Here is a 23,402-nt window from a genome sequence, read left to right on the forward strand (position 1 = left end):
GAAATGCGGTTATTGGACTCCAGCACGACCACAGAAGCTCTGCGGAAACTCTACAAGAGGGAGGGACTAGGAACCAGCGTAGGAGTTCACTGCCGGGCGTTGGCTCGCTACCGCTTTCCTCAAGGGGAGCTGTTTCTCTGCAATTACCCGAAGTTATTTTAATGTTTTGTTATGTCATTTTAGGTTGTTTACATTTGCTTTATACCGTGGCGCTACCGGGGATTATTTAACTGCAAATAATTGTTATGATTGTTATGCTGGTGCTTGTGCTTTATTATTTGCACAGAGCGCTAAAATCCCTAAAAACTATATGTAGGACGAAGAGAATGGGTTACTAGAGAGCAAAGAAACCATGCAAGTTACAAGTTTACTTACAAATATGTTGCTTTATTACATACTTTCCCCGTCTCCCTTAATAAGTGAAAACAAGAAGGCTGACAGGAAGCTAAACAAAAGACTAGAGCTTCAGTCCAACTTTGTTCTTTTCATTGTTTTCCTTGCATCATATTCGCTGACATATGCATAATTTGTGACTTTGAGCACACGCAGAGCAAAAAAAGAAAAAAAAAGTGCGACATGCCAGCTTGCACGTGAACAGGGGCGTTTCCAGGTTTTTTTCTATTGGGGTGGCAAATGGCATGGAGCGACGACGAGCACGAGGCGTGAGGAGTGCAGGGTATTTGATCAGAAATAAACCCAATGTAGAAAACGGGTGTGCAAAACATTTTCAGCCTTGTGTGGAGTCTTGATGCAGATGGTATTATGAGAAATGGGAAAACTTGTTTTGTGGTTAGTAGTAGGGGCGTGTTTTGGTTATTGATTTAAATCGATTCTAGCTTGGATAACGTGATATCAATTAAAATCCTGAATCGATTTTTTTTATATAAATTAATTTTGCCGGAAATGCCAGAATCTCAGGTTAAACCGCACACAATTTCAACAACCACCAAACAGCTAAAACAGTAAATGAGAGCAGGAACACGGATTCTGCACAAAGTGGCCTTTCTCACCTGACGGGGCTCAAAGCCGACAGCTCGCTGATTCTGATGTTTCGGCGGGTCCCTGCTTTGTGTTTACGTCTTTTTTGCGCTAGACAAACAATATGACTGAACCAGCAGCAAAAGAAGATCCAAACTACGCTTCACATAAACATCGTCAAATTCAAATTTTATTTGTCAAATTTGAATTTGACATCGTCATGAAATACCTCTGACTTTTGCTGTTTTGCCTCCACCACGATAAAATCACACTTCATGGACATCTCTCTCTCTCTTCAAGAAAAGTTCCCCGTCTAAAAATCTGTTCTCTTCATTATTCGCTTGCTTGTTGCGCACAAGTCTACGGTTTTTTTTACAGCGCTGTCGGCCGCTGTCTTTTCCTTTTACCTATACTTCCGAAAATAAAACCTAATTTCTGCTGAATTCTGAATTGTAACTTGAATAAATGCTTTTAAAAACTGAATTTGAATTAGTCTAATTTGAAATTCAATTTATTGGTTTGAAAATGATCATCACTAAATTGAATTTTATATTTTGACATTGAATTCCTTTGCTTTGAAACTGTATTTTATCCTTTAAAAATTTAGCTCTCGAATAATTTCAGGTTGTCTTTTTGTTTATCTCGTGAAAATGATTACGTCAAGTTATTGCTAGTAAAGGTCATTCCATGACTGAATCATGGGAGCGTATTTAGTTTTTCTCAGGATTGCTTCTGTATATATCACGTCATCTTTTTGTTTATCTCGTGCTGTATTTACCCAATTTTTATAGACCTGACAAGGACCAGGTGTCCTGATATGCAATACCTTTGAACAGATAGTGTACTTTTTACCATGACTGTATACACTTGTAAATGAAGCACTTTAAGATAATTTAGCAGGACACATGAGTGTACAGAGCAAGCCAGAAAACTGATCTTCTTTGTGGTAAAATGGCTTTTGTTTCCCTTTGAACTTTTAAATTACAGACTTTTGTAAAGCATATTAAAATGAAATTTTAAAAAAAGCAAAAACACCAAAGGGGTTGAGGAAACACTCGCAGTACATATCCTAATGTTAACATAGCATGTTCAAAAAATGGACTGTGCTACTGAGCAGTATAAAATGTCTACAGAAAAATATTGTACCACCTTAAAAATGTGTTATAAATGTAAGAAAAATGCATAACCGGAGCAAGAATCCAAGAGCTGTAGGCATGATGTAATTTTAAATAATAAAAGTGTGGTTGTTTAGTTAATGGGCTGTCTATGGGTCCTAAATTCCAAAACTCTCGAAGGAAAACGGCCAAAGATTGATTTCATTTTTATTAATCAGCAAATGTTTTAGTACTTAGAAACAAAAGATGAAACGGAAGAAGGTGAGGGAACTGGTTACTCTGAATGAGACTTTTAAGGCACTGTAAAACACACAGAACACTATTAACCCTCTCAGGCTCAAATTAAGTTTTTGTTGCTAATGCACAAAAGAATACCTGCAGTGGTACTTCTCAGTAAAAAATCCTCATAAAATATGTATGTGGGTTAATCAGGTTGTTAGCTTTTACTTGTTGCAAATCTGCAACGCCTGCCTTCAGAGGGTTAAATAACAGAAAAGCAAAGGTGTAACCAGCTGAGAAAGTACAAAAAAAGTCCCCCAAGAAGACATTTATAATATTAAACGATTCAAAAAGCACCACCTCTGTGTCAGTTGCTTCTGAAGCCCAAATAACACAGTTACTATTTACTACAGCAGTCCATTAACAGTAGACAGGTGTATTAGACAATTTGCATGATGACGTCATCCAAAGTCCTCCTAGAAGCAAGTCTGGCCATTTGGCATCTTGATAAGACCATTGGGCACTTATATGGGGAGATATTTTAAAGGATTATGAAAATGAACTCTTATTTCAGTGATTAAGGGGACACCTGGAAAAAAAAGAGTGCTTTATGAGTTTGCTGCCCCCAAAATAATGCTTTAAAAAGCTTTTTATCCCCCGGGAGGTTACACTTTACCAGCGTCTTTGCTGTTATGGAATTATCTCAGAAGCATCGGTTGAGGATTCTGTGAGTGCTAGGTCGCTCTTTCATAATCTTTCCCGTTTTACTCTGGTTGGAATAAAAGTTTGAGAGGGGAATCCCTCATGGAGTAGACATACAGACAGATGCCAGCACCCCTTATTAAGGCTATGTCATCTTCTTTTCTGGCTTCATTCTTTAAGATACATTTCATCTGTTCAGGCCATGCAGCAGCATTTATTAAACTGTGACTTGCTCATTTTACTGTCCATCCTCCTCTCTGACCCGCTCCTCTGTTAACCTTTGCCCAAATGACTGCTTTTGGTTCTTCTGTGTTCTTGACAGAAGTATTTCTGTGTGAGAACATTTAAACTCTGCCATCTGTTAAAAACAAAAACAGTCAAGATATTAGAGAAAATTGCACATATCAAATAAAACCAAGAACGCGTTTTGAATGCATTAACAAAAACTGTTTTTCTCACCAGTTGGAGCTGCTGAGTGCTGTCTGTTACTTTGGATTTGGAGGAAGATTGTGTAGGTGTCGTATGCAAATATCAGCCCAGCGAACAACCCTAACACCTAAGAAGCAAGAACTGACAATCAGAATCACAACTAACACAAATACAATCTAAATAAATTATCAGTATTTTGTTAAAGTTAAGTGCCAGAAGACTTTGTGCTCTTCACACTATTAGACACTTTGGTTCATGAAGAAGCCAATGTGGGGACAGACTTGTGCCTGATATACAGCTGCAAAGCACATGTTTGGGACTAAACACGTGATTAATACAAAAGACTACGTGTAGACATAGCATACCACGAGGATGGTTGTGGTGGGGAAATGAGATGTGAAATTTATCTTTAACATACAGAAAATCTGTCATTAGGAGCATGATCAACTTCTCTCACTCAAAGGGACTTGTCAAAATTGCTCATTGTTCATCTGAGGATTTGTGAATCTGCACTGAGTGTTTTCAGTGAGAGCAGCAGTATGTTCAGTCAGACCTCATGACCAAAGTAATACAGTGACAGTTGTCAGTACATCCAGTAGTATATGTCAAAAAACTACATTAACTCCCATCTTTTTAAAGGTTTATCAAATTCAGGGTCCCTGGTCCCGGCTGGGAAATCAGTCTGAAACTGATTTCCGGTCATCACCGTGTCCTGTTTTTGGCAACAATAAACTAACATTCAAACTAAATGACACATGGATTCAGTGTTATATCTGGGGTTTTTTTGTCTTAGAAATTTTTGAATGAGCTAAAGTAAGGTGATAAGTCACAGTCTACAGTTGTAGTCAAAAAGGAAGGAAGTATTGCAGTATGAACATTACTCAATGTTGAGTGCCTGCTTTTTCAGAAAGTCTGAGTGTTTCATATTGAACACAAAAAAGTGACAAAAACACCAGGCATTCAGTTTTCACATGTATAACTGGCAGCACCGAAATTAGTCAGTGGTAACAGCCATCAGTTGTCAAGATAAACAGAGAAATAAATATGAGCGGATTCAGTATGCAGCTAAGAACTCAGGCTGAGTCATTCTGGCTTAACTAACCGCGCCTGCCATACAAGCTCCATCCCTAGATCCTCCAATGAGATTGACCAGAGAGGTGATGATGTAGAAGGCGGCACCAACTGCAGCACGGAACAGATCCTGCACAAAGGGAAGCAAAAGATGAAGCATTATGCAATTTAGCACAGAAATGTGTCAGAGTGTGTGCATGTAGTTATGTGTGTGCGGACTCACACTCCAGACCCAGTTGATCCCTAAGAACTGCTTGTCCAGGTCCATCATGAAGACGCCGAAGAAGATCATGGAGAAGGTCATCTCACATATGGGCACCGTAGTGTAGCCTCCACACCAGGAAGAAGCATAGCAGATGATGACGATAAAACTGACAAGCTAAGATAGAGATGAGAGAAAAGAGGAGATAAGACTTGATATCAGTGTAAATTTCACAGGAAACTAACACCCACACTGCGTAAATTCCTCTACCCTGTTAGAATTTCCAGGTATAAAAATCAGCTGCAATTTCTCTGAGATAGGACTGCACATTTTTGTAGCGTCACACAGCAACAGAAAATAATCTGTCTATAGAGCTGTCACGTCCAGCTGGACAGTAAATGAATAAAATCATCCATCCATCCATCCATCCATCCATCGTCATCCGCTTTGTCCGGGGTCGGGTCGCGGGGGCAGCAGCCTAAGCAAAGAGGCCCAGACCTCCCTCTCCCCAGCCACCTCCTCCAGCTTGTCCGGGGGAATACCAAGGCGTTCCCAGGCCAGCCGAGAGATATAATCTCTCCAGCGTGTCCTGGGTCTGCCCCGGGGCCTCCTCCTGGTGGGACATGCCTGGAACACCTCACCCAGGAGGCGCCCAGGGGGCATCCTTGTCAGATGCCCGAACCACCTCAGCTGGCTCCTTTCGATGTGGAGCAGCAGCTGCTCTACTCTGAGCCCCTCCCGGATGGCCGAACTTCTCACCCTATCTCTAAGGGAGAGGCCAGCCACCCTTCGGAGGAAGCTCATTTCTGCCGCTTGTATCCGCGATCTCGTTCTTTCGGTCACTACCCACAGCTCGTGGCCATAGGTGAGGGTAGGGACGTAGATCGACCGGTAAATTGAGAGCTTCGCTTTTACACTCAGCTCCCTCTTCACCACGACGGACCGGTGCAACGTCCGCATTACTGCAGCTGCAGCCCCAATCCGTCTGTCGATCTCCGGCTCCCTTCTCCCATCACTCGCGAACAAGACCCCGAGATACTTGAACTCCTCCACTTGGGGCAGGAACTCATCCCCGACCCGGAGTGGGCACTCCACCCTTTTCCGGCTGAGAACCATGGCCTCAGATTTGGAGGTGCTGATCCTCATTCCCGCTGCTTCACACTTGGCTGCGAACCGTTCCAGTGCGAGCTGGAGGCCTTCACCCGATGAAGCCAACAGAACCACATCATCTGCAAAAATCAGAGATGAGATTCTGAGGCCACCAAAGCGAAAGCCCTCCGCCACTTGGCTGCGCCTAGAAATCCTGTCCATAAAAATTATGAACAGAACCGGAGACAAAGGGCAGCCCTGGCGAAGCCCATCACCCACCGGGAACGAGTCCGACTTATTGCCGGCAATGCGAACCAAGCTCTTGCAACGGTTGTATAGGGATCGAATGGCCCGTAGCAATGGGCCAGACACCCCATATTCCCGCAACACCTCCCACAGGACACCCCGAGGGACACGGTCGAATGCCTTCTCCAAGTCCACAAAACACATGTAGACTGGTTGGGCAAACTCCCATGCCCCCTCAAGTATCCTGGAGAGGATAAAGAGCTGGTCCAGTGTTCCGCGACCAGGACGAAAACCGCATTGTTCCTCCTGTATCCGAGGTTCGACTAACGGACGAACTCTCCTTTCCAGCACCCTGGCATAGACTTTCCCAGGGAGGCTGAGGAGTGTGATCCCCCTGTAATTGGAACACACCCTCCGGTCCCCTTTCTTAAAGATGGGGACCACCACCCCGGTCTGCCAGTCCACAGGTACTGCCCCTGATCTCCACGCAACATTGCAGAGGCGTGTCAACCAGGACAGCCCTACAACGTCCAGAGCCTTCAGGAACTCGGGGCGGACCTCATCAACACCAGGGGCTCTGCCACCAAGGAGTTGTTTAACTGCCTCAGTGACCTCGCCCCCGGAAATTGGCGGGTCATTCCCCTCATCCCCAGACTCTGCTTCCTCCTCGGAAGACGTGTCAGTGGGATTAAGGAGGTCCTTGAAGTATTCCTTCCACCGCCTGACAATTTTCTCAGTCGACGTCAGCAGCGCTCCGCCAGCACTATACACAGTGCAGGTAGAGCACCGCTTTCCCCTCCTGAGACGTCTGACGGTTTGCCAGAATCTCTTCGAGGCAGTCCGAAAGTCTTTTTCCATGGCCTCGCCGAACTCCTCCCACACCCGAGTTTTTGTTTCAGCCACTGCCCGAGCCGCATTCCGCTTGGCCTGTCGATACCTGTCGGCCGCCTCCGGAGTCCCACAGGCTAACCAAGCCCGATAGGACTCCTTCTTCAGCCTGGTGGCTCCCTTCACCTCTGGTGTCCACCATTTGGTTCGGGGATTACCACCACGGCAGGCACCCACCACCTTGCGGCCGCAGCTCAATGCAGCAGCTTCGGCAATGGAGACGCTGAACATGGTCCATTCGGACTCAATGTCTCCAGTCTCCCTCGGAATGCTGTTGAAGCTCTGCCGGAGGTGTGCGTTGAAGATCTCGCGGACTGGGGCCTCTGCTAGACGTTCCCAGCACACCCTCACTACGCGTTTAGGTGCACCAGGTCTGTCCAGCGTCCTCCCCCGCCACCTGATCCAACTCACCACCAGGTGGTGATCAGTTGACAGCTCAGCCCCTCTCTTTACCCGAGTGTCCAGAACATATGGTCGCAGGTCTGCTGATACGATTACAAAATCGATCATCGACCTACGGCCTAGAGCGTCCTGGTGCCACGTGCACTTATGGACACTCTTATGTTCGAACAGGGTGTTCGTTATGGCCAAGCTGTGGTTAGCACAGAAGTCCAATAACAGAGCACCGCTCGGGTTCAGATCAGGGAGGCCGTTCCTCCCAATCACGCCCCTTCCAGGTCTCGCTGTCGTTACCCACGTGAGCATTGAAGTCTCCCAGCAGGACAACAGAGTCTCCAGGTGGAGCACCCTCCAGCACCCCCCCCCCCCCCCCCCCAGGGACTCTAAGAAGGCTGGGTACTCTGAACTGCCACTCGGCGCATAAGCGCAGATGACAGTCAGGACCCGTTCCCCGACCCTAAGGCGCAGGGAACAAACCCTCTCGTCCACCGGGAAAAACCCCAACGTACCGGCAGCAAGCCGAGGGGATATTAGGATACCCACCCCAGCCCGCCGCCTCTCACCAGGGGCAACTCCAGACTGAGACAGAGTCCAGCCCCTCTCCAGGAGACTGGTTCCAGAGCCCAAGCCATGTGTAGAGGTGAGCCCGACTATATCTAGCCGGTACCTCTCAACCTCACGCACTAACTCAGGCTCCTTCCCCACCAGAGAGGTGACATTCCATGTCCCTATTGCCAGTCTTGGCAGCCGGGGGTCAGTCCGCCAGGGCCTCCGCTCCTGGCCGCCACCCGACACACAATGCACCCGACCCCTATGGCGCCTCCTGCGGGTGGTGGGCCTGCGGGAGGATGGGCCCATGTCTCCTCTTCGGGCTGTGCCCGGCCAGGCCCCATGGACTAAGGCCCGGCCACCAGACGCTCGCCCTCGGGCACCCTCCCCGGGCCTGGCTCCAGGGCAGGGCCCCGGTGACCCTATCCCGGGCAGGGTAAACTGTTCCCTCGGTGTCCTTTTCATAAGGGTCTTATGAATCAATTTATTTATATAGCACTTTTCACAGGATAAAAACCACAAAGTGCTTCATAGTAATATAAAAGAAATACATAAAATACATTATTAATAGGGCTGTTCGACATAACGATATATATCGGATGATGATATAAAAACGTCTATCGTTTCATTTTACGCTATCGTTTGTTTCGTGGTGTCGCAAAATAAACTGTTTACGACAATATTTTTTCATCGTTTTGATGGTCACTGTAGTGGCTATATTGATTTATTAAAGTTCTCTCTTTCTCATATTTAATATAACCACTACGGACGGACAGGCGCCTGTTTTTATGTGTTGTGGTTAGCAACAACGACGGTAACAGCATTGCGTGTCCGCTTGTTTATGTTCCACATAAACCTTTCACAATAAAGCTCAAGATCCTGTTGAGACTTTTCAAAATAAACAATCACGTGAAAGAGCAGATTGTTTACGGATGAGAATTAAAAAAGAGCCGACAGGTGCTAAAAAAATAAACCTTAGACTCAAACGTTAGAACAGGCTTTTCCCCGCAGCACGCTGTGTAATAAATACTCAAAGAAAACGGCAGCCTTTACAACTTATGTCTAAAAATGTATAGTTTCATGCATCGGTTAAAACACTCGACTCCAGCAACATGACGCGCAGCTGGAAACACTTCCCGCAAGACGAGCTGCCCGAGATTCACAGAATTTGCAGAAAATGTTACATTTTTGTGATTTATATAGTTATCGGACGATAGAATTCTTATATTGGGATATGAGATTTTGGTCATATCGCACAGCCCTAAATAATAATCAAACATACAGCAGAAATCTAAAAGCCAATCTAAATTGCCAATCCAGTTGGCACCTTTATTTTTCTGAGTGTATGCCATCATTATTCTGTTTACAGTAAATACTAAATACTGAATATTATTGTGCAGCACGTAAGATCGACAGCGCACAGTGTGCTTTGAGGTAGGAGCCAAAAAGGGTGTAGTTTGTGTGTGTGAGCACCCGTGTGTACACCTGTGAGCATGAGCGTGCTTGTATTTAAACAGGTTCCTCAAGTAATGATCTGCTAGAGGGCACACACAGATACTCCTCCCAGTCCCCCCACCCCAACAGGCAACAGAGAACGGGGGTGTGTGAAGACTCCAAACCTCCCTCCGCCCGCTCATATGTAGTGTTGATGCATGTGTGCACTAAGGTGCATTTAAAACTCAGGAGGGCATGGAGCTACCTGTCAGAGAGCAGCAGGTAAGCACATAGCCCCTCCTGATAGCCCTCAATGTCTAGGCCCATCCGGACCGGGGCCCAGTTCAGCAGCGCCACCCGGCCCCACAGAGCCCGGGACAGCCCACCCAACCCCACCACAGAGAAAACTGCACCCACCCTGTCATCCAATTCAATTCAATTTTATTTATATAGCGCCAAATCACAACAAAAGTCGCCTCAAGTAGATCCACTTATCTTCCAGACTACACAAGACAATAGACAAATATCTGGCAATTTGTACATGTTTGGTTGTTTTAACACAAGTCATTTCCCTCGAGTCATGTAGGGTGATGTGGTAAAACTTCGACTCAAGAGCTTAATGTGAAGCTGACAAACATTTTAAAAAGGTATTCATTCTCTGCCTGAAGGAAACATAAATCAACTACAAGTAAAAGTCCTATATTCCAAAGCTTCTGTAATCATATTACTCAATCCGTACTGTAGGGCTGCCACGATTTGTCGACTAGTCACGATTACGTCGACTATCAAAATCATCGACGACTGATTTACCGTATTTCCCGGACTACAAAGCGCACCTAAATATTAGCCGCACAAGCTAAAATCAGGGGAAAATCCTGTTTTGTACATACATTAGCCGCACCTGACCAAAAGCCGCAGGTGTTTCAATGTTGACTTATCATATGTAAGAGAATATGCACAAAGGGAATTGTCAGGAAAGAGATGGCTGTTTGGAGACATCACTTTTATTAATATTTTGAAAAACAAGTTATGGGTACATATTTGCACATGTAGTACATAACAATAACCTACAGCACACCAGAAAAATAGATTCGGACTACCTTTTAGGCTCAGGTGCAGTGACACAGCTTTAACAAGAAGAAAAGTCAGTCATTCACCACCATCTTTCTCTTCTTCCTACGCACTAAAACCACCAAAGTCCTCTTCTCCAGTGTCGGATACAAACAGGCTCATGATGGCTTCGTCATCCACTCTTCTTCTCTCCTTCGTTGTCACTTTCAAAACCAAAGAAATCCTCATTGTCAGTGTCAGAGTCGAACACCCTCAGAAGGGCCGTGGCGGTGTCCTCCTCTCCATCATGCAGCAGTCCAGCCCTTCAAAATCCGTTGGTGATCGTGGATGTTTTCACACTTTTCCACGCTGTCAGAATCCACCGGTGGAGTTGGGCATAACTTGCTTTTTGGGCATAACTTGCAAGTTTATCGCCGCTCATCATCCACGCCTCCCGCTGAATGCGTAGCGCTACTTTGAAGTTTGTTTTTCGCGCTACTTCGTACGGCACTACGTTGCCTGGCGGACGGACATGTGACTAACATACCACTCTTGAACCCCGATCCTTCCGCCAGGCAACGTAGTGCCGTACAACAGCGGAACACACAAAACAAATCGTCTTACGATATGACAAAAATCACGGACAATCCACAGAAAAGCCGCACCTGACTAAAAGCCGCAGGGTTCAAAGCTTGTGCAAAAAGTAGCGGCTTATAGCCCGACATTTACGGTAATAGTCGACGCGTCGTTTGAAGCTTTGTAAGATCACAAAAGACGCAGGAATAAGTGGCAGGATTTAAGAGTGTAATAACGGACTGAAACAGAAGATGGCAGCATTGCATGTACAAGGATGTCAGCTACCGCTAAACCCCGAAGAAGAAGAAGAAGAAGAAGAAGAAGAAGAAGGAGCAGCTGTGTCCCAGAATTCATAGCGCGGCCCAGCGCAGTTTCCAACAATGGCGGCAGCTAGTTAGTTTTAATGTTACTCTTATTATTCTTTCTGGGTCACAAAATAAACGTTTAACATATTTTCAGGCGAGAATGTAGCTGTGTAAACCTCAAATATCTGCTCAGTTTATCAGGACACCACATATTTTCAAAAGCGCTCCGACGTTTTCGGAGACATCTGTTACCCACTAGCTCGTTAGCGAGCCGGGGGCTAGGCTCACTAGCGCCGTGAGAACACCGGACTCCCCGCAAATCGTTTTCAAACCCACCGCCGTCTTTCGCTACTCAGGTTAAATATATATGATTTCACTTAGATAACTTAAAATGTTATTGTTTGGATTTTTTTTTTTTGTATTTTATTTGTTCCTGAGTAAATCAGTTTGTCTGAGATTAAAGTTATAGTTTTTACACAGCTGAATAAACGTCAAGCAGACAACTGATTATCAGAAGTGTGAGATGCTCCAGAATATACTCCAGTGTCCTGTTATATTTTAGATAGCAAGGAGTTTATTAAACTTCACCGAAACAATCTGCAAATTTCATTAAAATTTAATAAACTATCATCTTGTCTTTATTTTTAGTTAGCACAGACCTTAAACACTTAAAGCTGTAAGCTAATGATAGTTATGTAAGAGCAGATGCTGCTGGTGCAATAAGCTGTAGTTTTACGTCCAATGGATGATGATCTGATTAGTCGACTAATCGCAAAAATAATCGGTGACTAGTCGACTATCAAAATAATCGTTTGTGGCAGCCCTACCGTACTGTTGTCTTATTACTATGCATTAGGGCTGCCACGATTAGTCGAATAGTCACGATTATGTCGACTATCAAAATCGTCGACGACTGATTTAATAGTCGACGCGTCATTTGAAGCTTTGTAAGATCACAAAAGACGCAGGAATAAGTAGTAATATTTAAGAGTGTAAAATGGTAAATGGCCTGCATTTGTATAGTCCATAGGACCCCAAAGCGCTTTACACTACATTCAGTCATTCACCCATTCACACACACATTCACACACTGGCGATAGCAAGCTACATTGTAGCCACAGCTGCCCTGGGGCGCACTGACAGAGGCGAGGCTGCCGGACCGGGCCCTCTGACCACCACCAGTAGGCAAACATGGGGTTAGTATCTTGCCCAAGGATATTTGGCATGCAGCCAGGATGCAGCCTGGGATCGAACCACCAACCTTCTGATTAGTGGCTGACCTGCTCTGCCACTTGAGCTACAGCCACCCCCTGTAATAACAGACTGAAACAGAAGATGGCCGCACTCCATGTACAAGGATGCCAGCTGCCGTTAAACCCCGAAGAAGAGGTAGCTCTGTCCCAGAATTCATAGCGCAGCCCAGCTCAGTTTCCAATAATGGCGGCAGCTAGTTAGTTTTAATATTACTCTTATTACTCTTTCTGGGTCACAAAATAAACATTTAACATATTTTCAGGCGAGAATGTATCTGTGTAAACCTCAAATATCTGCTCAGTTTATCAAGACACCACATATTTTCAAAAGTGCTCCGACGTTTTCGGAGACGTCTGTTACCCACTAGCTCGATAGCTAGCCGGGAGCAAGGCTCACTAGAGCCCGTGAGAACACCGGACTCCCGGCAAATCGTTTTCAAACCCACCGCTGTCTTTTGCTACTCAGGTTAAACATGATATAGGAGTCACTTAGATAACTTAAAAATGTTATTGTTTGGATTTTTTTAGTATTTTATTTGTTCCTGAGTAAATCGGTTTGGCTGAGATTAAAGTTATAGTTTTTACACCGCTGAATAAACGTCAAGCAGACAACTGATTATCAGAAGTGTGAGATGCTTGAGAATATACTCCAGTGTCCTGTTATATTTTAGATAGCAATGAGTTTATTAAACTTCACCGAAACAATCTGCAAATTCCATTAAAATTTAATAAACTATCATCTTGTCTTTATTTTTAGTTAGCACATACCTTAAACACTTAAAGCTGTGATAGTTATATAAGAGCAGACGCATGCTAGTGCAATAAGCTGTACGTTTTACGTCCAATGGATGCATGATCTGATTAGTCGACTAATCGCAAAAATAATCGGTGACTAGTCGACTATCAAAATAATCGTTTGTGGCTACTATGCATATGGAATTTATTATGAGTCTCCAAGTGGTGCTGATTGTTTTGCATTCTCATACATTGCGTTATATTTCACCAGCTGACTAGATCTATAACAAAAATCTTAGTTTGTAAATTGCAACATATAGAAGAAAAGCAGTGGAGGTGCAATGACATCAAGTACAGTACTTAAGTAAATGTACTTAGATACTGATCCACTGACAATACAGAACTTATGCAAAGTATTTAAACTTAAAGTGACTCATGTGTTAAGAGATCACACCGCTGTGAAATGCAAACAAAGGCGTTCATGTGAAAATAGAGATTGAAGATGTGACGTCATTTCCGGGGTAAAACCAGTCGCATGACAGCCACGGGAAGGCGACGGGTAAAGAGATCGTTTTTTTATTGGATTACGTCGTGGAAGAGAAATTGTTCAAGCCATGTTTCTGAAATAACAAAGAGCCGACGAATGGCCTGGATTGCAGCCATTCGAAGACCAAATATAACTTTCCAGAACACTCCAGTTCACAAGTTAGTCTGCTCCAAGCATTTCCACCCAGTCTTCTGTTGTAGTTATTACGTTTATCATAACATAATTGTTGATGTAGGTTACAAATAAGTCTTATATTGATTTGAATTGAATTCGATGCGCTTTGCTGCTTTGTTCACTGTGGCTTTGTGGGCTAATGTTCGTTGTGTTTTGTAGGAAAACCAGCCTACAAAATGCAGGAATACGATCCAGACTGGGCACCCTCTATCAACCTGGGTCATACCGAGTTTAAAGCTGCTACCACAGTGCGATTTTATTGGTTAAGAGAGAAAGCGATATCAAAACAGCCACGAAAAGTCACGCATATATGTGCCCAAATGGTGAATAACTGTTTTCCAGTATGTTGTTTTGTAGTGCGTGGGTTTTTTTTGTTTGTTTTTTTGCATTGTTGAAGCAGCTAATAAAGCATGATGGAATACAATTTTGCTTCTTTCTTGTAAGATTCTATAATAGAATGAAACAATAATGCCAGTTATAAATAAAAACAAATTGAATGGATTACAAAACACTTATTTTATTTCTATTAGATGTAAAAATGTTGTGTAATACTACAACCTGAAATGACAAATAGATTATTTCCTGTACAGGCCAACGCAAAGGGAAAAAAATGTAACAACAGCTGTCAAATGGAATAGTCCAAATCACCAAAGTAAACTGGACCTGGGCTTGTTGCAGGGATCTGAAGTTACTAAACATTTTGTGAGTGTATGCACTCACACTTAGGACCATATAATAATAAATATGTGCGTGATGAAAGCTGGGCAGCACGCTAATGTCCTTACTCCACTCTGTATGCTCGTATGGGTCTAACCCTTTCACTCCTTTGATTTTTTCCTTGTACTTTTTTTACTTTTTGCCTTTTCGTTAAGTCTGTCTTCGTACAGACCTGCCGTGTTCTGCTGTTTTTGAGGCAAATAAAATTCAAGTAGGGATTAAAACCGCAGAATTAATGATTACCGGTGCTGGAAATGCTAGCGCTTGATGCAGTGTTTTGAATTTGTTGCCACTTGTACCCACAATGCAATGCCTGAAAGTCACGTGTTCTGTCAATCTCTATAGTGGTCAAGGACAGTAAAGTACAACAGTATTCCCAGACAGGAAGTCATTTTAATTTGCCACTACGACAGTTTATGTTTAGGAGCTGTAGGTTGTTTGCATTTATACTTCTATTCCTGCCTTTGCAGGGTGCATGCAGTCCTGTTAACCAGAGCCAGATGTGCAAACCTATAATGTGGGATGGAAAATCCTTTTATGAGCCTTTATACTACCAATAATGTGATATACGTTGCATTTTGCTACTCTGGCTACAGACAATATCCAGCCTATAAGTGAGCACATGAGAGAGTGGGCTGAGTTAACCTATGTGACCTTTAATAATCAGCATCTTAGCTCCTTGATGCCAAAAGCAAGAACAGTGGAGCAGCAGTGACAGGTGGAATCCCTTAACCTCTGATAAAGCACATACAGTGGAACCCCGACTTACGAATATCCCATTTAACGAAAAATTTAAGTTACGAAGGCGCTGAACAGCAATATTTCTGCCCGTGTTACAGCAAAATGCCTGTGTAACGAAATCCGCTGGCTCTGATTGGCTGAGCCTACAATGCCCACAATGCCTTACGAATCATGTGACAACCCCTTGACTTTCGTAATGGACTCTGTCACTACCCAATCCGTACCGGAAACCTGATCGGTACCCCGCATGCGCGAAGGTGTCTACTTCCGGTCGAAGTGTTTTACGATAGTTACAGGTCAGAGTATCTGTTAAGATGTTAAGAATAATAAGAATCTCTTAAAATGTTTCCAATAATGAAATCTTTCAATATAATATAGACAAAAACAAAAAATAAAAAGATAGTTACGGATTAGAACTCCCCGATCCTTACTGCGCATATGCAAAGTTGGACCGTACAAATCGGGTCTGCCCGATCCGTACCGCGCATGTGCAGATGTTTTCTTCTTCTTCTGTTCGTTTAATGGCAGTTTATTCCTCAGTGTACGAGGATACTGCCACCTGCTGACCGAGCGAATGAAGCCTATTGAAAACTGAATTAGCATCATTACAAAACGTGTTAAATTTGATTTAGTGATAGTCGAGTGTGTTTATGCTTGTCTGTGTGGAGAGGATTGATTGGAATAGTGATGATGATGTCCGCTATCACTGTCAATTGTCAGTAAACACTTCATCTGGCTGATGAATCTTCACATGACATATTACAAAGTCTGTATTATTAACTCTGTAATTAGGCACCATTGTTCTTATTTTACGGCGCTGTTGTTCAATCAGGGAACGCTCTCTGTTGAGGAGAAAAACATTTGTATACGGATTATCCATAGTTTAAATGTCCCGGTAGTCGAAAAGGAGGCAGAGCTGTTGAGAAATGCTAGGAGCTAATTGGGCGCTAACCGTATCATTCAAATATATTGAATGTCGCAATGTTGGCAAAGAGAGGAAGTGACATAAGATTTGCGCATGCGGGGTACCGATCGGGTTTCCGGTACGGATCGGGTAGTGACAGACTCTGTGCACGAGAAAATGCTAACTTCCTGGTTTGAGACTGGATGTATGGTTGTACATTTCCGGTGGCTTTACTTTGCGGTGAATCGCTAATGTGAAGATATACTCCAAAATCATGTCCAAAACACGGAAAGATCGCGTTAAGTTACAAAGAGCAGAAGGTGGGAAAACTCACCACTGTTGTGTCATAAAAAAAAAAAATCTAATGATCAATTTTGACGTTTAAAGCATTTAGATCAGTTGTTTACTGTGGAACGCCAGGACTGCCATAATGAATTAATTAAATACACCATTAAATAATTAATTAAATGTGGCAATAATTAATTAAAATTGGAATTAATTAATTAATTAAATAAATAGTTATGACACATGTAATTAATTAATTATTGACACATTTAATTAATTATTTATGTATTTCACATTTTAATTAATTATTGACACATTTAATTAATTAATTATTGACACATTTAATTAATTATTTATGTATTTCACATTTTAATTAATTATTGACACATTTAATTAATTATTGACACATTTAATTAATTATTGACACATTTAATTAATTATTTAATGATATATTTATTTATTTCATTTTGGCAGTCCTGGCGCCTGGCTCTCATCATGAAATAATTTTATCTGTCAGCCTCACCCATCAAACTCAGGGGGCGGGGCTAACGCTGATCGAGTCAAAACCATTGCTTTGGCCTGGTGGCCATTGTTTCTAGCACACAACAACCGGCATGTGGAAGCTAACAGAACTGAGCTTTGAAAAACCCTGTTTGTGTGTCACCAAATACCGTTTTAATATTTTTTTAGCCGAGAATGTAGTGGTTTAATCTTCATGTGTCTGGTCGGTTTGTCAAGATACAGCCTCTTTGCAAAAGTGCTTCGATGATTTCGGAGATGTCTGCCCAGTCTCACGGCAAAGCGTGGGATAGACCCGCTCGCTTCGCAAGCAATCCCACCGACAAAGCGCAGGCCCCGGTACACAGCTGTAGTAACCCCCGCTGACTTCTTTTACTGAGGTTATATTTATCGGTGTTTTATTTCCTGATGTTCTTATGTGTCCTACGTGTTTCAGTCGCCAATTCTGAATTATAACTAACATTAAAAACATGTTTAAGGAGGCGAGAGAGCAAATAAATCTGTTTAACATCTGATCTTTGGGTTTTTGTTCAGTAATCAGCGTGACCTGTGTATAAACGCATAAAAGAGATAACGTTGGTGTTTCCGTCATGTAGTAACTGCTGGCTTTAACTGTACAAAGGTTGTTCGACACTATGAAACACATACAGACTTCATGATGTTCGGCTAATATTTTTATTGTGAATAATCATGCTGACCTCGCTCTGTACACCACGCAGCGAGGTCAGCATATCCACGATATCCACGATATCCTCAGCTCCATGAGTTAACACAAAGTTTCCCAGCTGACTATCTAACTTCCAACTATTCCAATGACGTGAAAATATACAGCATAAAGAAAAGTGTAAGAGACTCGGCAGCAGATTAGAATAACAGTTATACATTTAATAAATCACCAAATGAATCCAAGAAACGAGCAAACCTGTTCCGACAATTTGAGTTTGTATTCCCTCAGCTGCAGACTCGCTGCTGTTTAAATGTTTGAAAAGGAAGATTAGATATAAACAAACGTCAAACATAGATTCAGTCTGCCTTCACATTTGATATGAGGCCAGCACGTATAGTGGCTGTGTCCTGTTTTAAGATCATACATGTAAAATTGTTGTCTGACCTCCGTCGATCCAGCCGCTCAGAGTCCGTGGTTACCATGGTTACTGCATAAGCAGCTATAATGTTAACAGCTGGCACTGAGGAAACCTACCGGCAGCATGGGTGTTTATGTTTGTCATTGCAAAAGAACTGTCTGAATGGTTAACTGAAGTTAACTTGGATAAATTATAGTTAAGGAGTATCACAGATAACGCCTACGTGAGCTGTGCGACTGTTCACCACTACACTGAAATCAGCAGGCTATTACTGAAATACACGTGCTATATCATAAACTATGATATAAATAGGGAGGTCCTATTAACATGTTTAGTTTTAAAGGACACCTTCCTGCCTTTAGTCTCCTTCATGAGCAGTATTAGTTTTCTTCTAACATCCAGAAGTCTGCACGATGTGTTTCATAGTTTGTAACAAGCCTTTGACAGGTAAACATAACATGACCGAAAAAGCAAAAAAAAAAAAAATGAGAGAGAGAGTGTTGACATAAGAAGAGAAAATGCTCTCAATTATGGAGACAGGCAAATGGTTCATTTATGTTTGATGTGTGTTTATTCCTCCCTAAATATCGTCGGTAAAAATGCGCAGGAAAATCTGACGTGCATGGCAAACCATGCACGTCAGATTTTCCTGCGCATTTTTATACGTCTGCCAACAGAGAGAGAAAAAAAATCACATTCTAACAGACAGCTGGTGCTTAGAATACAGTTGAATAACTATTAAAAAACAGATGATATTTAGATGATAGTTCAGTCTAACACATGTGCCAGTGAACCATTAAACGTCTGTGAAACTATGCAGTTATGAAACGTAACTTTAACTTCAGCCAAACCGATTTGCTCAGTTGTAAATAAAACAGCGAAGTAAACGTGACCCGACAGACAGAACCTGAGTGAATGAAGTCCAGCGTTTAACCACTGAGAGCTAAAACTCTGCTAAGCTGTGTGCCGGTGATTGGACATCAGCCGCTGATAAAGCTGTTCGCCTATAAAGTGCTCTGTAAGGAAACAAGCTCCAGCAGCTCTGCGCTCGGGGAAAACACTATATTTACTTATCTTGTGCATAAAAATGCGCTGACATTGCTTTATATCGAGCACCGGCTGCCCAGTTAAACTGTGACTATCACCAGGTAACGTAGGCGTGTTTCTTGAATTAGCAGCAGGTGTTAAACAGCTGACAGATGAGGAGGAGGATGCATGCAGGTAAACTGAGGGTCTGTTGAGCTGATCGCTGGTTTCGTGAGAAAAATGTCAGCTCGTTCTTTATGTTACAGAAGCACAGAGACACAAGACCAGGCGGAAAGAGACGATCGTTCGGTGAAAATGAGAATCTGCGAATGCAACATGTGGAACACGGAGAGTGGAATATGTAAACAAACCGGTTAACGTAACCCCCTCGGTGCACTCTGCATGCTAATTGTTAGCAGAGGTAGTGAAATCTCTAAAAACATCTGAGCACTTTTGCAAACATGTTCTATGTTGACAACCTGACCAGACATACGGCGCGACATTCGCCGCTAAAACACTGTTAAAAGTGTAGCTGGTGACAGAAAAACGGGGTATTTTAAAACTACACCACCACCATTGCTGCCTGTGATTTGATCTGCATTCTGGGATACCTGGCTGCCCCAAGTCTACACAAGCAATCGATTATCTAGGATCGACCTGTTTTGACTTACTTTGCACGGCAACCAATCAAATGTTAGAGAAGCTGCATGGGCAGCGTTAACCCCGCCCCCTGAGTTTGATGGGTGAGGCTGAAATTATTTCATGATGAGAGCCAGGCGCCAGGACTGCCAAAATGAAATAAATAAATATATCATTAAATAATTAATTAAATGTGTCAATAATTAATTAAATGTGTCAATAATTAATTAAAATGTGAAATACATAAATAATTAATTAAATGTGTCAATAATTAATTAATTAAATGTGTCAATAATTAATTAATTACATGTGTCATAACTATTTTTTTTAATTAATTAATTCCAATTTTAATTAATTATTGCCACATTTAATTAATTATTTAATGGTGTATTTAATTAATTCATTATGGCAGTCCTGGCGTTCCATAGTTTACATCACTCAACACAAGCAGAACTGCATTACAAAATCAGAAGACACATCGTCCACATTCAGAAGCACATCTCTGTATAGTAACAGTTCTTATGGTTTAAACAGGCAAATGTTCAGCATTCAAACTACAGGTATATAATAGTCAAAGCCAGATGTTTCCCGTTATGTTGATATCAGCTAGTCAAGTACACACCTACACAGCATGTCAACAAACCGTGGGAAAAAGCCACACAAAAAAAATGAATGATTGCTAGTAAGGGTTTCTATTGTGTGACTTACTTTCAAAATTACAGTGGTCCCTCGCTATAACGCGGTTCACCTTTCACCTTGCTGTTTCGCAAATTTTTTAGTGCAAGTTTGCATTTTTTTTTTTACATCACATTGTCCTGATCGGCTGCCGACGATCTACTCCGTGCCAGTACAGTACTGAATCGCTGCATCGATCGCTAGCAGTGTGACTCTAAAGTGCAGTAGGGGGGGCCGCTGTTTGCAAATACTGAGAAACATAGAATTTGAATCCTTTCTCTGTTTTGCTCTGAGGCGCAGGGAAAAATATCGACAGGTCAATGAACAGCATCTACATATATATTCCGTAAATGCCCGAGACAAATCGAGAAATCTAAATCGCCCCTTGATTCATCCATTTGGTCGACTTGTTTTGGAAAAGCCTCAGCAAGGAACGAATATCACACCGGAAACGAAGCGCCCTACAGGAGTTTCGCACCGGAAGTAGCATATGCTAAGTCGCACATGTCCTGTAGGGCGCTTCGTTTCCGCTCTGATATATATGGACAGACTAGAGTGAGAAATGTGAATAACAAAACAGAAGAAAACCGAGCAAAGGGAAAATGACACATTAGTGATTAAAAAATCAATAGATACAGAACATAAATCCACGTAACCATCTATAAATTATTGATTAGTTACAAGTGAGCTTTACACGCAGCATATTAAAGCCATATCTGTGAGTCGTTAAACGTGGATCATCACAGCAGAGCGGCACACAAATATCACAGTGAAAACAAACTTACTATTTCTGCTGCCAGGATGAACCCTTTCTGGGTATTCACGTAGCTTTTCAGCCTCTCCGCGCAGCTGGGAGAGCCGGACGCACTTGTATCAGCCATTCTGTACTTTATCAAAGTTCACTAAACAGACAGTGTGCTGCGTGTGTTCGACCCCTAACTACGAGCAGATTAAACAAATGTTCTTCTTTCTTTCTTTAGTGGAGGAAAGTTTAGAGAGTGCTGCCCTGGTGCGGTTTACCGTTACTCTTGCTTAAACTGGCAAGTCGCTATTTCCCCTCAGGCGGATGAATCACCTTGATGAAATGCGCTGATTGGCTTCCAGACAGCACGACCACAGAAGCTCTGCGGAAACATGAGAGAGGAACAAGGAACCGGCGTAGGAGTTCACTGCCGGGCTTTGGCTCGCTACTGCTTTCCTTAAGGGGAGCTGTTTCTCTGTAATTACCTGAAGTTATTTTAATGTTTTGTTATGTCATTTTAGGTTGTTTACATTTGCTTTATACCGTGACGCTGCCGGGGATTATTTAACTGCAAATAAACAACTGGATTGTTGTGCTGGTGCTTGTGCTTTATTAATATTTGCACAGATCCCTAAAATCCCTAAAAACTATATGTAGGACGAAGAGAATGGGTTGCTAGAGAGCAAAGAAACCATGCAAGTTACAAGTTTACTTATTTTGCTTTATTACATACTTTCCCCGTCTCCCTTAATAAGTGAAAACAAGAAGGCTGACAGGAAGCTAAACAAAAGACTAGAGCTTCAGTCCAACTTTTTTCTTTTCATTGTTTTCCTTGCATCATATTCGCTGACATATGCATAATTTGTGACTTTGAGCACACGCAGAGCAAAAAAAGAAAAAAAAGTGCGACATGCCAGCTTGCACGTGAACAGGGGCGTTTCCAGGTTTTTGGAGCAACGATGAGCACGAGGCATGAGGAGTGCAGGGTATTTGATCAGAAATAAACCCAATGTAGAAAACGGGTGTGCAAAACATTTTCAGCCGTGTGTGGAGTCTTGATGCTGTGGAAGCCCGTTTCCGCCACTAAAAAAAAAAGGATCCATAACTCAAAATTTCGAGTTATTTTCTCAAAATTCCGAGTTACTTTCTCGAAATTTCAACATATTAACTCGAAATTTCTATTTATTAACTCAAAATTTTGAGAAAAGTAACTCGAAATTTCGAGTTAGCGCTGCCAATCAGTAATCTACGTGAATGACGTCATTTCCTCGTTACCCGGAAGCTGAAGCCCTCAGCTACAAATGCTACAGCTAAGCAACCGGTATTACATCCAGTCGTGGATGCACACATTGCTGAGTGTTTTCAGCCTTGCTTCACAAATGATGAAATCCCTGTGTTATTAGCTGAATCACATGGTGTTACTATCAGCAAGCGCCAATTTGTTTGTTTGTTTTTTGGGTTTGCAGCCTTTTTTTTTTCTTTTTTTTTTAAACTTTATCACATTTTAGACATACAGTCAAGTAAAACAGGGATCACATAAAAGATGACATTGTGGTAGTACAATGAAGAACAGAAAGAGTGACAAGGACAGTGAGACAAAAGTGAGTACAAAAAATAAAATAAATTAAGGGGAACATAAATAAACAAAAGTTTGCAAGAGCCAAAATCAAGTTAGCAGTTTCAATCGGTTATAGATGTTAACAGTCTTGAGAGCCTTAGTGATTTTTGATGAGGAGATTGTCCTTATATATTGTGCAAGTTCCATTTTTAATACAAGAAGTTCAGGCTTTCTGCCGAGGACTTTGCTTTTGTGTATATGAAATTTTGCCAAAAATAAAACCAAATTTATAAAGAAGAAAGCATCATTGTCCTTGTCTTTAAAATTATAATAGCCAAAGATAACATCCTTATAGTATAGTCGAAGATTAGGGAGAACAAAGTCAGCAATAAACTTGTGGAAATCCTTCCAGAATTTACACGTAAATTTACATGACCAAAACAGATGAGAAACTGTTTCAGGTTGCTCTTGACAGAAAGTACAATTTACATTTATTTCAGCCATAAATTTGGACAAATATTGTTTGGTAGGGTAAAACCTATGAATCAAC

General features: G+C 42.3%; 1 protein-coding gene across 1 annotated transcript; it reads right to left on the reverse strand.

The window, feature by feature from the left end:
• Positions 1-159: 159 nt before the first annotated feature.
• Positions 160-21,652, reverse strand: LOC146645285 (proteolipid protein 2-like). Its single transcript, XM_085394016.1, has 5 exons — positions 21,338-21,652; positions 4,738-4,893; positions 4,546-4,644; positions 3,474-3,570; positions 160-3,372 (listed from the first exon to the last, which is right to left on the reverse strand). Exons 1-5 carry the CDS (start codon positions 21,431-21,433, stop codon positions 3,359-3,361), a joined length of 462 nt encoding a protein of 153 aa, XP_085250142.1. The 5' UTR covers positions 21,434-21,652; the 3' UTR covers positions 160-3,358.
• Between the last annotated feature and the right edge of the window lie 1,750 nt (positions 21,653-23,402).

The sequence above is a fragment of the Rhamphochromis longiceps genome, linkage group LG20, assembly GCF_057381845.1.
Source record: "Rhamphochromis longiceps isolate RC_006_pf linkage group LG20, R_longiceps_female_GT1.1, whole genome shotgun sequence".
In the NCBI taxonomy this organism is placed as follows: domain Eukaryota; kingdom Metazoa; phylum Chordata; class Actinopteri; order Cichliformes; family Cichlidae; genus Rhamphochromis; species Rhamphochromis longiceps.

Bases quoted from the DNA above. Each gene is read 5' to 3' on its own strand.
- LOC146645285 (XM_085394016.1), bottom strand. From the start codon at position 21,433: ATGGCTGATACAAGTGCGTCCGGCTCTCCCAGCTGCGCGGAGAGGCTG. The intron at 4,894-21,337 runs GTAAGTTTGTTT...TCTCTATCTTAG, and splicing joins TCATCCTGGCAGCAGAAATA to CTTGTCAGTTTTATCGTCAT. The intron at 4,645-4,737 runs GTGAGTCCGCAC...CCCTTTGTGCAG, and splicing joins GGATCAACTGGGTCTGGAGT to GATCTGTTCCGTGCTGCAGT.